This window comes from Haematobia irritans, chromosome 4, assembly GCF_050003625.1.
Source record: "Haematobia irritans isolate KBUSLIRL chromosome 4, ASM5000362v1, whole genome shotgun sequence".
NCBI lineage: Eukaryota > Metazoa > Arthropoda > Insecta > Diptera > Muscidae > Haematobia > Haematobia irritans.
Window position 1 is genome coordinate 117,609,474 of NC_134400.1, and position 16,839 is coordinate 117,626,312.

The 16,839-nt window shown below is 31.1% G+C and overlaps 1 protein-coding gene across 1 annotated transcript in view; it reads left to right on the top strand.

Annotated features, from left to right (window-relative positions):
• The first annotated feature begins 14,805 nt into the window (after nucleotides 1–14,805).
• Nucleotides 14,806–16,839, top strand: part of LOC142235147 (facilitated trehalose transporter Tret1-like) — a 16,450-nt gene continuing 14,416 nt past the window's right edge. The window contains exon 1 of the mRNA XM_075306401.1: nucleotides 14,806–15,051. Coding sequence (XP_075162516.1) covers nucleotides 14,883–15,051 — 169 coding nt within the window. The 5' untranslated portion in view covers nucleotides 14,806–14,882. The remainder of the gene's footprint in view (nucleotides 15,052–16,839) is intronic.

The window sequence follows — 16,839 nt, forward strand, 5'->3', positions numbered from 1 at the left end:
AAATTGAATTTTAAAGAAAATAAAATTGTGTATGTCAACTTCTAAATTTTAAATATTTTCTTTTTTAGGCTTACAAAGACTACCGTAGTATTGTAATCGCGGTTGCCACAGCTGTACTTTATGGTACTACATCTGTAGATAAAAAAAAAATAAATTTTTGACACAATTTTCTATAGAAATAAAATTTTGACAAAATTTTTTATAGAAATAACATTTTGACAAAATTTTCTATAGAAATCAAAATTTTGACAAAATTTTCTATAGAAATTAAATTTTGACAAAATTTTCTATAGAAAAAAAAAATTGACAAAATTGTCTATAGAAATAAAATTTTGAAAAAAAAAATTCTATAGAAATAAAATTTTGACAAAATTTTCTACAGAAATAAAATTTTGACAAAATTTTCTATAAAAATAAAATTTTGACAAAATTTTCTATAGAAATAAAATTTTGACAAAATATTCTATAGAATTAAAATTTTGACAAAATTTTCCATAGAAATAAAATTTTGACAAAATTTTCTATAGAAATAAAATTTTGACAAAATTTTCTATAGAAATAAAATTTTGACAAAATTTTCTATAGAAATAAAATTTTGACAAAATTTTCTATGAAATAAAATTTTGACAAAATTTTCTATAGAAATAAAATTTTGACAAAATTTTCTATAGAAATAAAATTTTGACAAAATTTTCTATAGAAATAAAATTTTGAAAAAAATTTCTATAGAAATGCAATTTTGGCAACATTTTCTGTAGAAATACAATTTGACAAAAATTTTCTATGGAAATACAATTTTGACAAAATTTTCAATAGAAATAAAATTTTGAAAAAATTCTATAGAAATACAATTTTGACAACATTTTCTATAGAAATACAATTTGACAAAAATTTTCTATGGAAATACAATTTGGACAAAATTTTCAACAGAAATAAAATTTTGACAAAATTTTCTATAGAAATAAAATTTTGGCAAAATTTTCTATAGAAATAAAATTTTGAAAAAAATCTATAGAAATGCAATTTTGGCAAAATTTTCTATACAAATAAAATTTTGACAAAATATTCTACAGAAATAAAATTTTGACAAAATTTTCTATAGAAATAAAATTTTGACAAAATTTTCTATCGAAATAAAATTTTGACAAAATTTTCTATAGAAATAAAATTTTGACAAAATTTTCTATAGAAATAAAATTTTGACAAAATTTTCTATAGAAATAAAATTTTGAAAAAAAATTTCTATATAAATGCAATTTTGGAAACATTTTCTGCAGAAATACAATTTGACAAAAATTTTCTATGGAAATACAATTTGGACAAAATTTTCAATAGAAATAAAATTTGGACAAAATTTTCTATAGAAATAAAATTTTGACAAAATTTTCTATAGAAATAAAATTTTGACAAAATTTTCTATAGAAATAAAATTTTGAAAAAAATTTCTATAGAAATAAAATTTGGACAAAATTTTCTATAGAAATAAAATTTTAACAAAATTTTCTGTAGAAATAAAATTTTGACCAAATTGTCTGTAAAAATAAAATTTTAACAAAATTTTCTGTAGAAATAAAATTTTGACCAAATTGTCTGTAAAAATAAAATTTTGACAAAATTTCCTATAGAAATAAAATTTTGAAAAAATTTCCTATAGAAAGTTTTGACAAAATTTTCTTTATTTTTGCGAAATAAAAATTTTTTACAATATCGAGATTTTCTTCCCGCATGAACTTGTCTGTTTTGCCAAATTTGTAAAAGACTATTGGCAAATAAGTTTGTTAAATACTTTCTCAAAATATTATAATATTTTGACTATTGTTCCATATATCTGATATCGGCTCAAAAATGTATACACAAAAGGTACTAAATTATTCATGGGGGTACTACGGTACTGACCAGGGTGAAAAAGTATTGAAAAAAGTACTATAGTACTGCATTTTCCATCCCTGATCTCAATCACTTTTATCATACACCAAATTAAATATATCAATATGTAGTAACATTGGAAGCTGAAAATCTTCAATGACTATTAATCAAGTTCCTTAATCTAATTTGTCCATAAAAACTCGAATAATAATTGTAAAATTAAAGTATCATGCATTTGGACGTTAATTGTCTGTTTCAGTATCACTCCATCTTGATCACTACCTTTGAGTGTATATGATTTTAGAAATTTTAGATCAATTCAATCTCTTACACTCTGTGTCGACGAATCAGTTACAGTAAGACACCCAGGACGACATTTAATTTTATATACCTATTATTAATGATATGGTAGATATTGCAGATTTACCTAAATTTCTCATTCGTTGCCCTGTTTTGTCCAGATATTTCTATTAAACAAAGTAACGCTACTTCATTCTATTTCCCTGCACAATTATTTTACTTTTTTCTTGCATTATTATTACAGCACTGGGAGTTGTTTTCTATCCAATATATAATAATTTCTGCGTTTTGATTGTAACACCATGATTATAATGGGGTACCTTCATTAGCACTTATAAGCAGACACATTTATGTTTGCAAGAAAGACAACATCTCAACCTTTCTAATGCAGTATAAAACTCTACCTAATACGTTCCAATATAGTAAGTCCTACTCCAGACAACATGGGACATACATTATATTTAGCAAAGAAAAAATATGTTTTTTTCACCCATTTTTTCTTAAATAACCAAACAATATTTACAATCGCTGTTAATTTTTACTAAAAGTTCATACCTTGACTTAAATTTAACATTTTAAATTTGTAACTTTAAAAACCAAAGCACCTTGCTAAACTATGAATTCAAGAAAAAAAATCAATAACAAAGAGTTGCCACTTCGTCGGCCTGAAAACGCCAAACGGGTTGTCATATTGTTTTACCATTTTGGATTTGTTTTTGGTAATGTGTTGTCAACTTTTTCGTACCACCAAATATTTAATTTTCACAAGTTCAAAAATTGATTTTATGCGTGAGATTTCGGTCATTTGGCCCAATTTGCGCTAGTACAAGAAACTAGTTTCGTTCCAGAATGTAGCCACACATGTGTGGCTGTAGTTGTTTTCGACACGAATATATATATATATATCAATTTATTAATTAATTTTTATGTTGTTTATAGTAAAGATGTTTTGCCGCATAGGATGATTTCTAATTCATGGCGAAGGATATAACATACGAGATGATTTACAACCAACTTACAACTCGTACAGTTGAATTCAGTTACGAATTATTTTGGAAGATTGTTGGATCTCATATTTTCTAATGTATCGGATATTAATGTTTCTCGTATTGATCCATTTGTGACACATGAGGATATATACCATCCTACCCTTACATTAACCCTTAATGTTAATGAATCGATGAATAAGCTTCGATATGATTTTAAACGTACTGACTTCTCAATTCTTCACGATTTATTGTCTCGCGTTATCTGGCCACCACTTACCGGCGACCTCTCGGGCTGTTTATCCTCATTCTACGATGAAATTCATTATTGCTTCCGTCAAGCAGTGCCAATTTCTCGTATGAGTGCTTATGCACCCGGTCCGCCAATGTTCAGCAAAGAATTAAGAAGTCTGAGAAATCTAAAGAACAGATTGTTTAAGAGATTTAAAAGTGTGAACTCGAACTTGAACTACACGAGGTATATTAATGTACGTTACTTATATCAAGAGAAGTCTAAGGAATGCTATGAGAGATATTTGGAACGTATGAGATCTAACCTTAATGCTAATCGAAGATGTTTTTATAATTTTGTGAACTCTAAGAGGAATGTGACGAGTTTTCCAAATACACTTAGGTACTTGGACAAGGAGTGTTTGGATGTTTATGGTATTTTTAGCTTATTTGCTGATTTTTTTGAGAGGACTTATGTTGAGTATTCGTCTGTTGATGTATATTACCCTTACAGGATTCGCACATTCTATGTGATTCCCAATATATGGTTTACGTCTGACGAGGTGTTAAGTGCACTTTGCTCTTTGAAATTGGATTTTAGCCCTGGCACGGATGGAGTTCCTTCTGCAGTATTAAGGAACTGTGCATCCGCGTTGTGCATTCCCCTGACGAATCTATTCAATTATTCTTTGTCTTCAGGTTGTTTTCCTACGTTATGGAAGGAGAGCTACATTATACCCTTGCACAAGAAGGGGAATAGGACGGAGATTGAGAATTACAGAGGAATAGCCAAACTAAATGCTATTCCGAAGCTTCTTGAGCGATTGGTTACTGATAGACTCGTTCACTCATTAAGGTCTATATTTTCGGTGTATCAACACGGTTTTATGAAAGGGAAGTCGACGTCGACGAATCTTCTGGAGTTTACCTCATATATACATGATACATTCTCAATGCGTAATCAGGTTGATGTTATCTATACTACTTCAGCAAGGCCTTTGATAAGGTTAGTAATCGTCTATTGTTGTATAAGATATCTGCGCTAGGGTTTCCTCCAGCTTTACTATGACGGATTTCATCTTACTTTTCTGACAGGGTTCAATGCGTTCTGTTTAAGGGTCAACCATCTCGTAAGATATCGGTTACATCTGGGGTTCCTCAGGGAAGCCATATCGGACCAGTACTGTTCGCTCTTTATCTTGACGATCTGTCATCGGTCATCCATCACTCAAATATATGTTATTAATGTATGCGGATGATGTGAAATTATTTTCGTCGATTAGCACGACGGTTGATTCTTGTCGATTATAGGGCGATTTGGATGAGGTTGTTCGCTGGTGTGACATTAATGGAACGTGTTTCAACTTTGGCAAATGCAAGAAGATGCCCTTCTTTCGGTCCAATACTTTATTGACGGAATATTATATTGACAACGTTAAATTGGAGGACGTTCAACTATTTAATGATTTAGGTGTGTTATTTGATCTCAGACTGAAGTTCGACTCTCATGTTAAGTCAGTTGTCTCCAGGGCTATGTCGACACTGGGTTTCATTAAGAGATGGTCGAAGGAATTTAATGATCTTTACCTGTCGAAACGTATCTACACTTCACTTGTCCGTCCGATCCTGGAATATGCGTATGTCGTTTGGTCTACCAGTTATCAATGTTATGTTGATAGAGTAGAATCCGTTCAGAGGAGATTTCTACTTTTTGCGTTACGTGGTTTAGGTTGGCCTGATCCTTTGGATCTCCCGCCTTATGTCAATCGCTTGAAGTTGATAGACTTACCGACTCTGGAGCGAAGACGTTTAGTGTTTGATGTGGTTTTTCTTAGAAGACTCTTGAAAGGTGAAATTAACTCACAACAATTGATTAGTAAACTTGACATTAATGTTCCTTCACGTGTTACGCGACAATATTTTCCATTGAAACTACCCGTCTGTAGAAATAATTACGAGGAACACAGTTCCTTTTACCGGCTCTGTAAACAATATAATGAATTTAGCAACGTATTTGATTTATCTGATCCGATACATACTGTTAAATGGATTTTGATACACGTCGCCCAGCATCGAATATCACTTTAAGCTTTACCATGGAACTTCGTTATAATTCTGCCTAAGTTTTTTTTTCCCTGTACCTTGGAAAATTGGCTGTCTCCAAGTTGTTCCTGCTAACCTATCTCATCTGTCACCAAATTGTTCCTGCCTCTATCGTTCGATTTGTCTCTTCCATTTACTGTTTCCTGATTGTCGTCTCACCGATTTCCTGTGATCGCTTCAATTGTTCCTGTCACCGGCTTACATTTTTTGTTCCTGCCAACGTTATTATGCCAACGTACACCAGTTTTTTTTTCTTCTCAACTTCTTTTTTTCTGGTCGTAATAGTCACATTTTAAAGAAGTTGAATCTATCTGTTTTGTTCATTACCCAATTCTTTTATCCTTACTTATTTTTTTCTGGTCCGTATTTTTTTAACTTTAACGTAATTATAAACTTATTGTATTATTGAATTTATCTTCAATCTCGCTTACCATAGCAGAATAAATAAATAAATAAATAAATAGCTAAAAAATCTAAAGTACAATTTTCATCTTGATAAAATACATTGTTTTTAGATTTATACTATACATATATTTAAATAAAATATAATATAAAAAAAGAAATTGGTTTTTCATTTGGTCATGAGCACTATTAAGGTCGGACAGCACAACCGAATGATGAAGGTAGCCACAATCGATGTCGTCGGGAGACCCAACCAACACCATATGAGATATTAGTTGTGTCGACCGAATCAGTCGGGTGGCACAACTGCCAACTGGTAGTTGCTACAACTGCCATAAGGAGGTTGGCAATAAATTCGATAGTAACAACCAATCTGCATTCTCTGTGCATGGTGGAGGGTATTAAAAATTTGATTTGAATTTGATATATCGTTATTATTTTTTGACTACAAATTTTTCCCTCATGACGGCTACATAAACCTACATTTTCATCCTCATGTTCAAGCTGCGCATGCCAAAAGGAGGTTGGCAATAAATTCGATTGTCATAACCAATCTGCATTCTCTGTGTATGGTGGAGGCTATTAAAAATTTGATTTGAATTTGATATTTCGTTATTATTTTTTGACTACAAGGTTTTCCCTTATGACGGCTACATAAACCTACATTTTCATCCTCATTTTAAAGCTGCGCCATGTCTCTGATTATTTTTTCCCCGATATAGTGTGCTCCACATATTTTTAAAGGAGTGAAGTGGTACTGTCCACAGTATCTTCTTCCTCAAACTACGCCTTACATACACCATCAGCCACTGCTCCTATTCGGCGCTAGGACTTGGCTATAAAGGTTGAGTTATATACAATGCGTTGATGCGTCCGTTGATGGAAGGGTTGATATTTTCACTTTGAAGCATTCTAATCAAGTTGTTGCTTTTAAAGAGAATATTCAACTCTTCAATCATCGGACACATTAACGCATGGTATGTAACTCAACTTTAAGAAGGAGGTCCCTTTTCATTGTGCTAAATTGGACCGCACTCATTGATAAGTAAAAAGTTCAACACCTATGGTATCACAGTGGACTGAATAGCTCACTTAGACTATTCAGTCCCAAATATCGGACTGCCTCAATACCTAACCTAATCTGTCCTAGATAGTGTTACCGTTGGAAATTTTGAAAAATTCTCAAAAAAGTTGCATATTCCAAAAAAGTCGTATAATGCTCCTTTTGCTGGCTTTTTGGAGTAAACGAACGACTTCCAGTACAAATTTGTGATAATTATCAAAAATTATTTGGTATTAGAAATGGTATGCAATAAAACAACAACTGAACAAATCAGAACACCATGTATGTTAGGTGTCCTTTGTGAAACTATACGTGATTTATTTCTCTCTTATTATTGAGTTCTTCTATGAGTAGCTCAATGATAAGTTAACTCCTTTTTATAGCCAAGTTCTCATTGCGGTGAAGTACTTAGAGAAGCTTTGAAATACTCAGAATCCACCGCTGAACACACATTTTGCTGCTTGGTCGAAACTGGTGGCTCCCACGTAAGGCGCACGGCGATGAATTCAGATTTATAAAAATTGTTTCAAATTGAAGCACTTCCCTTTTGTGCCACTTAGTCTCATGTGTGCAACTAAAGTCGCACATTATGCATTTTTTAAAAAAATCGCACAAAAAGTCGCATGACGTCAGAAAGGTTGCAAAATGCGAATAAAGTCGCACAACGGTAATACTGCTCCTAGGTACCCGGACATTGAATCTGTTTTTCCAGACATCTGATGGAAACAAAGGGGTAGTATGACAGACACCAAGAGATGAGAGACTCTTGGTTTCTGTCGTACTAGTATCTATTTTCCTTGTTGTGTTTGATACATATTGCTATATTAGGATCAGGGATGTGGATTCGGAGTCTTGGAGTCGGCGTTTGAAGATTTTGCTGGAGTCGGAGTCGTAAAAATTTTGCTCGACTCCTACTCCGGCTAAACTAAATTTTTTTGAAACGCTTCACATTTTTGTAACTAAACAAGTTTTTACGCAAATTAGTGTCTATTGTACGGTATAACTATAAATGAAAAGCAACTTCCAATTGAGGAGATCATTTTATATTTTCTAGAATGTTAGACCATCTGCTAGGCTAAATCGATCCATTTTAATGTCCACAACCATAACAATTTATTTGAAATATTTCGAACAATCGATTTTATTTTTTTAATTTTATTTTAAGACCCTATACCTACTCGTATATACATATGTCGAATGTTAACAGAAAATTTTTTCAAAATTTTTTTTTCTATAGAAAATTTTATAAAATTTTATTTCTATAGAAAATTTTACAAAATTTTATTTCTATAGAAAATTTTGCAAATTTTTTTTCTATAGAAAATTTTGCAAAATTCGTTTTACTATATATAAATATTTTTTCAAAATTGTTTCTATGGATAATTTTTTCAACAATTTATTTCTATAGATAATGTTGTCAAAATTTTATTTCAATTGAAAATTTTGTCAACATTTTATTTCTATAGAAAATTTGGTCAAAATTTAATTTCTATAGAAAATTTTGTCAAAATTTAATTTCGATAGAAAATTTTGCAAAATTTTATTTCCATAGAAAATTTTGCAAAATTCTGTTTATTATATAAATATTTTTTCAAAATTTTGTTTCTATGGATAATTTTTACAAAATTTTATTTTTATAGGAAATTTTGCAACATTTTATTTCTATTGAAAATTTTGTCAAAATTTTATTTCTATAGAAAATTTTGCAAAATTCGGTTTACTATATAAATATTTTTTCAAAATTTATTTCTGTAGAAAATTTTGTCAAAATTTTATTTCTATAGAAAATTTTATAAAATATTATTTCTAAAGAAAATTTTGTCAAAATTTAATTTCTATAGAAAATTTTGTAAAATTTTATTTCCATATTTTTTTAAATTTTGTTTCTATGGATAATTTTTTCAAAATTTTATTTCTATAGAAAATTTTGCAAAATTTTCTTTCTGTAGAAAATTTTGCAAAATGTTATTTCTATAGAAACTTTTGCAAAATTCGTTTTACTATATAAATATTTTTTCAAAATTTTTTTCTATGGATAATTTTTTCAAAAATTTATTTCTATAGAAAATTTTGTCCAAATTTTATTTCTGTAGAAAATTTTGTAAAAATTTTATTTCTATAGAAAATTTTAAAAATTTTATTTCTACAGAAAATTTTATTAAATTTTATTTCTATAGAAACTTTTGCAAAAATCTTTTTACTGTATAAATATTTTTTCAAAATTTTGTTTCAATGGAAAATTTTTTCAAAAATTTATTTCTATATAAAATTTTGTCAAAATTTTATTTCTGTTGAAAATTTTGTCAAAATTTTATTTCTGTTGAAAATTTTGTCAAAATTTTATTTCTGTTGAAAATTTTGTCAAAATTTTATTTCTATAGAAAATTTGCAAAATTTTATTTCTATAGAAACTTTTGCAAAAATCTTCTTACTATATAAATATTTTTTCAAAATTTTGTTTCAATGGATAATTTTTTTAAAAATTTATTTCTGTAGAAAATTTTGTCAAAATTTTATTTCTATTGAAAATTTTGTAAAAATTTTATTTCTATTGAAAATTTGCAAAATTTTATTTCTATAGAAAATTTTGCAAAATTCTTTTACTATATAAATATTTTTTCAAAATTTTTTTCTATGGATAATTTTTTAAAAAAATTATTTCTATAGAAAATTTTGTTAAAATTTTATTTCTATAGAAAATTTTGTCAAAATTTTATTTCTATAGATATTTTGGTGAAAATTTTATTTGTGTAGAAAATCTTGTCAAAATTGTATTTCTTACTGATGCTCACTGATACTCACTGCTAAGTCGAAACTTGTAAAACGCACTCAAATTTCCTATACCTCTAATACGTATATATCGACTGATGAATCACAAATGCATTTTTTCATATTTCTCATATCTATACCCTGCGCTACATTGTGGCCAAGGCATTAGCTGTGCCAAAGATTTTGTAGAAGTATGACAAAATATTGTCCAAATCGGGCCAGATTTAAATATTGGTCAATAGGAACATAAACCTTTATATAAAGCACTCAAAAAATTTGAAGGAATTGAGATTTTATAGAAATGTAGATCTAAATACAAAGTTGTGCAGGTTATATTATAGTCGGCTCCGCCCGACTTCAGACTTTCCTTTTTTGTTTTTTACTAAAATTGTGTTTCGTTCCATAACGTTAAATTTAAATTTTATGTACATAGATTTTGTAGAAGTATATACAATTTTGACTAAATCGGTTCAGATTCAAATTCATGCATATGGGTATATATATACGGATCTGCCACTGGCTACAGTGGACTCTGATTTTTACACCGGTGCTAACGCTTTGCCATGCTTTGATAGCGGGGATGGCTTTGAGTTTCGACGCATTACTCAATCTGATGTTTTACTCGCCTTTGCAAAGGTTAAGTCGAACTCAATTGGATATGATGGCCTAGATCCTAAGTTTGTCAGAATTATTCTTCCTCTATTATTACCATTTGTCACTTTTATTTTTAATACAATTTTGACTACTAGTTCCTTCCCTAGGCCTTGGAGACATGCTAAAGTCATCCCCATCCCAAAGAACAACTCTGAATATCGTCCTATATCACTACTTCCATTTCTTTCGATGGTATTTGAAAAGATAGTAAAGGGTGATTTGTTAAGAGCTTGATAACTTTTTTTTAAAAAAAAACGCATAAAATTTGCAAAATCTCATCGGTTCTTTCTTTGAAACGTTAGATTGGTCCATGACATTTACTTTTTGAAGATAATTTCATTTAAATGTTGACCGCGGCTGCGTCTTAGGTGGTCCATTCGGAAAGTCCAATTTTGGGCAACTTTTTCGAGCATTTCGGCCGGAATAGCCCGAATTTCTTCGGAAATGTTGTCTTCCGAAGCTGGAATAGTTGCTGGCTTATTTTTGTAGACTTTAGACTTGACGTAGCCCCACAAAAAATAGTCTAAAGGCGTCAAATCGCATGATCTTGGTGGCCAACTTACCGGTCCATTTCTTGAGATGAATTGTTCTCCGAAGTTTTCCCTCAAAATGGCCATAGAATCGCGAGCTGTGTGGCATGTAGCGCCATCTTGTTGAAACCACGTGTCAACCAAGTTCAATTCTTCCATTTTTGGCAACAAAAAGTTTGTTAGCATCGAACGATAGCGATCGCCATTCACCGTAACGTTGCGTCCAACAGCATCTTTGAAAAAATACGGTCCAATGATTCCACCAGCGTACAAACCACACCAAACAGTGCATTTTTCGGGATGCATGGGCAGTTCTTGAACGGCTTCTGGTTGCTCTTCACTCCAAATGCGGCAATTTTGCTTATTTACGTAGCCATTCAACCAGAAATGAGCCTCATCGCTGAACAAAATTTGTCGATAAAAAAGCGGATTTTCTGCCAACTTTTCTAGGGCCCATTCACTGAAAATTCGACGTTGTGGCAGATCGTAAGTCTATTCATGATGAAATGTCAAAGCATACTGAGCATCTTTCTCTTTGACACCATGTCTGAAATCCCACGTGATCTGTCAAATACTAATGCATGAAAATCCTAACCTCAAAAGAATCACCCTTTACATGTACAGATATCTGATTTCTTGAAGGTTAAATCACTTCTTTCATCAAGTCAATCGGGGTTTCGTCCTGGTTATAGTTGTATTAGTGCGCTAGCTGATGTCTGTGAAGATCTTAGAATAGAAACTGATCTTGATAAGGTTAGCTTTCTTGTTCTATTGGATCAATCGAATGCATTTGACACTGTCGATCATTCATTGCTGTGCTTGAAGTTACGCAACCTTTTTAATTTTTCTCCTAGCTCTGTTAGACTTTTACATTCCTATCTAATTGAAAGAACGCAGTCTGTATACACACGTAATGGGATATCTGAGCCTGTACGTTTACGAAAAGGAGTTCCTCAGGGATCCACACTTGGCCCTATTCTTTTTTCTATTTATATAAATGATCTGCCAAGATTTATTAGGGACAGTAAGATACATATATGCTGATGACGTGCAGATATATCGTAGTGGCACTATAGACACTTTGTATGAATGTATTGATAGCCTCAATGATGATCATGACATTGTCCACAATTGGGCAAAGGCGAATGGACTATGTCTTAACCCTGAAAAGTCCAAATTTCTGATGATACATAGGCGTAGTATAACGGTTAACATTGATCCCCAGATTAAGATAAATGATCAACGAATTAGTATTGTAACGTCGGCTAAGAACCTTGGCATCATGCTGAACAGCTCATTTAGTTGGACTGATCACGTTAACTATATTAGTGGTCAGATTTATGCAAGACTCAGGAGTCTTTGGTCTACACAGATGTTGATGCCTTTGCCTATAAGGGTACTTTTGGCAAAAAGTTACTTAATGCCTGTTTTATTGTATGGTTGTGAGCTTTTTTCTAGCTGTGATGCTGCATGTAAACGTAAGCTTAATTTGGCATTCAATATCATAATTAGGTACGTTTATGGTTTGAGGCGATTTGATCATGTATCTCAGTTCCGCGGGCGTTTATATGGGTTGGATCTTGACGGTTTGTTTGATTTTAGGCTTATGTTGTTTCTCCATCGGATAATTTACTCACACGAACCATTTTATTTATATGATAGGATACGGTTTGCTAGGTCTGACAGAGGAAAAATTATTGTTCCTATTCGGTGTCAAAGTCATGTTTCAGATTGGCATTTCTACATAAATGCAGTACGCCTCTGGAATACATTACCTCATGACATTCAACTGACAAGCAACACAATGCAATTTAAAAAACGTTTATTTGATCATTATTCAAATGTACAATAAATATAGTAATTCAAAATCAGTTTCATTTATATATATATATATATATATATATATATATATATATATATATATATATATATATATATATATATATATATATATATATATATATATATATATATATATATATATATATATATATATATATATATATATATATATATATATATATATATATATATATATATATATATATATATATATATATATATATATATATATATATATATATATATATATATATATATATATATATATATATATATATATTCATTCATTAATTTTTCACTCATTTAATTTATTACTTTAATTTATATTTTAATTTTTTTTCGTAAATTTATTTATACACTTTATTTGTCATTTTTATTTTCTTTTTTACTCAAACAAACAATTGTTATAGTTAAGTTCATTTCTGTTTTTTTATGTTCAATTTATTTAATTTTAATTTAATAATTTTAAATTAATAATATAAGGATGTTATTGTTGGACACTAAATGCCTGTACTGTAATTTTAAGAATTAATTCTTGTTGTGCAGGTTATTAAAATACATAATAAAAAAATCTTTATATAGTTCGCAACAAATTTATAGGATTTGAGATAGTATCAATAATTTTGGTCCACAATGTGTTGAAGGGTATAATGCAATGAGCCCCGTTCGACTTTGAACTTTCTTTTCTTGTCTATAAATACATATACTGCTCATATTGTGATGGGTATTTATATCATTATTTTATTTATTAAACATAGACCGACATTGACATAAATTTAAATTATACAGTTCAATTGGCATCAAATGTGAAATTAAGATCTTTTTTGCACACATAAATAAATACGATAATTTATATCGATCCATTTACGGTACCGCCCACAATAGAACTACAAATTAGTGGTATTAAAATGAGATTTAGTTACATTACACGGAGTCGAGGCTGATGAAAAATGCTGGAATCGGAGTCGACCAAAATTGGCTCGACTCCACAGCCCTGCTTAGGATAGAAATTTCCGGAGGACTTAGACTATTTTTACAAAATTGTAAAATATTGTTTTTTTTTATCATTTTTGTTTTTTTTTCGTCCCATTATTTTTAATACACAGACCATCGCATAGTTTTCTTTTTCGTAAAATCGAACTTAAATTTTTTACATTTGTTCGTTAAATTGGATTTTCCATGTTTTGATATAGTCCCCGTATAGACCGATCTCCCGATTTTACTTTTGGGGCTTCTAGAAACCGTAATTTTTATCCAATTTCAGAGGTATTTTAGGACCATAAAGAGTTGTGCCGAAAATGGTGAGTATCGGTCCATATTTTTCGATAGTCCCCATATCGAACTTACTTCAATTCTCCGTTTCTTTGGCTCGGAATCAATACCAAAATCATTAGTTAAAAGACAAATTTTTTGAAACCGGACAAGTTTTTTTTGCAGTGTAGAGGTGGCAGCGTTTTTTTTTGTTTTGCCCAAAAACAAAAAAAGAAATTCAAAATAATTTAACCGAAGATAAGTACTTTGGATCTTCGTATGATTTTTTTCAGTGCACGTGATTGCTCATGCATGGTAAATTTAAAATTCACAACGCGTGCATACATCTTAAAATGAGTGATAAGATTATGTGGTTGTGTTAATTTCTAACCAATTTACATCTACATACTTATTAATGCAATTACAAAGTGTTTATCGAACAAAAGATCAAATTATGAAAATGTCATAAATTCAAAATGAAAGTGGCTGAGATATTTGTGTACGATTGATATCTTAATGTTTTCATTTAATGGAAACATTCGTCAATACTATACCTTTGTTAGCGAAAACAATCGATGACTAGCAAATCATTCGACCAACAGACCGTCCGTCAGTCCGCCTGTATTCAACAGTTATGAATTGTATCATGGGTTGCGTTAAAAAGACGGACAGACGCTATTTTATTGAATGTGAACGATAAGAAGGCAAACATGGATTGATAACAAGCCTCATTGGCAGATTATTATGGTTATGAAAATGCGTTGGATAGAATGAACAACAACAATAATTGTTTTGAAACAGTATTAAATTAAAGTTTGTTTGAAATAGGTCTAACCCTACGGAAACTGCAGTACGTGTTGGATTATCTTGCTTCGTAGCAGAGAAATGAAACACTCAGAAATATCGTCGGATAACATAAAGGAGAATGTACCCCCTACATATCCGACACAATCAACAATACCAACGTATCCGGCATTGGCTAGAGCTGAAAGCCCAGATGGATGGTTTCAAAGAAATAGCAAAAATAAACCACAATCAAATTCTGCTGGAGCAGGTATGATTATTGAATAAAATAAATCAAGGTATTCGTGCAAATAAAATAAAACAAGCAAAAGCAAAGCTTAGCACGCTCTCGCACAAGTTAATAACTATTTCATCATGGTTAACTGAAAGATGAGTCAACAAAAAACCTGCAATTTACGACAGTTATTGCTAGATATCTTCATGGGGAGAGGTTTATATGGGCTATACTCCTCTGGGTAAAATATAGTAAAATCAATTCGTTGTAATGTTTTTTTTTCACGAAGGATTATTATTTTTATACCCTGCGCCACACTGTGGAACAGGGTATTATAAGTTAGTGCATATGTTTGCAACACCCAGAAGGAGACGAGATAGACACATGGTGCCTTTGGCAAAAATGCTCAGGGTAGGCTCCTGAGTCGATATAGTCATGTCCGTCTGTCCGTGAACACATTTTTGTAATCAAAGTCTAGGTCGCAGTTTTAGTCCAATTGACTTCAAATTTGGCACAAGTATGTGTTTTGGTTCAGAATAGAACCCTATTGATTTTGGAAAAAATCGGTTCAGATTTAGATATGGCTCCCATATATATATATTTCGCCCGATATGGACTTATATGGCTCCAGAAGTCAGAGTTTTACTCTAATTTACTTAAAATTTTGCACAAGAAGCACAAGTAGTACTATAGTCAAGTGTGCCAAATTTTATTGAAATCGGTTCAGATTTAGATATAGCTCCCATATATATCTTTCGATATGGACTAATACGACCCCAGAAGCCAGAGTTTTACCTCAATTTGGTTGAAATTTTGCAATAGGAGTACAATCAGTAGTGTTGTCAAGTGTGCCAAATTTTATTGAAATCGGTTCAGATTTAGATATAGCTCCCATATATATCGTTCGCCCGATTTACACTCATATGACCACAGTGGCCAATCTTTTACTCCGATTTAATTGAAATTTTGCACAGGGAGTAGAATTAGCATTGTAGTTATGCATGCCACATTGGTTGAAATCGGTTCAGATTTAGATATAGCTCACATATATAGCTTTCGCCCGATTTACACTCATATGACCACAGAGGCCAATTTTTTGCTCCGATTTAGTTGAAATTTTGCACAGGGAGTAGAATTAGCATTGTAGCTCTGCATGCCAAATTTGTTTGACATCGGTTCAGATTTAGATATAGCTCCCATATATATGTTTTTCTGATTTCGACAAAAATGGTCAAAATACCAACATTTTCCTTGTAAAATGCTTAGTCGAAAAGTTGTAAAAATGACTCTACTTTTCCTAAACTTCTAATACATATAGATCGAGCGATAAATCATAAATAAACTTTTGCGAAGTTTCCTTCAAATTGTTTCAGATTTAAATGTTTTCCATATTTATACCCTGCGCCATACTGTGGAACAGGGTATAATAAGTTTGTGCATTTGTATGTAACGCCAAGAAGGAGTAATCATAGACCAACCTTTTAGTATACCGATCGTCTTACAATTAAATTCTGAGTCGATTTAGCGATGTCCGTCTGTCTGTCTGTCTGTCTGTCTGTCTGTCTATCTGTCTGTCTGTCTGTCTGTCTGTCTGTCTGTCTGTCTGTCTGTCTGTCTGTCTGTCTGTCTGTCTGTCTGCCTGTCTGTCTGTCTGTCCGTCTGTCTGTCTGTTCATGTATTTTTGTGCGCAAAGTACAGGTCGCTGTTTAAGTCCGATCGTCCTTAAATTTAGCGTAGGGTCGTTCTTTGGGAATATTTTATTAGTCTCGAAAAACTTGCAAAATAGTAACCCAATCGGTTCTGATTTAGATATAGCTCGCATAT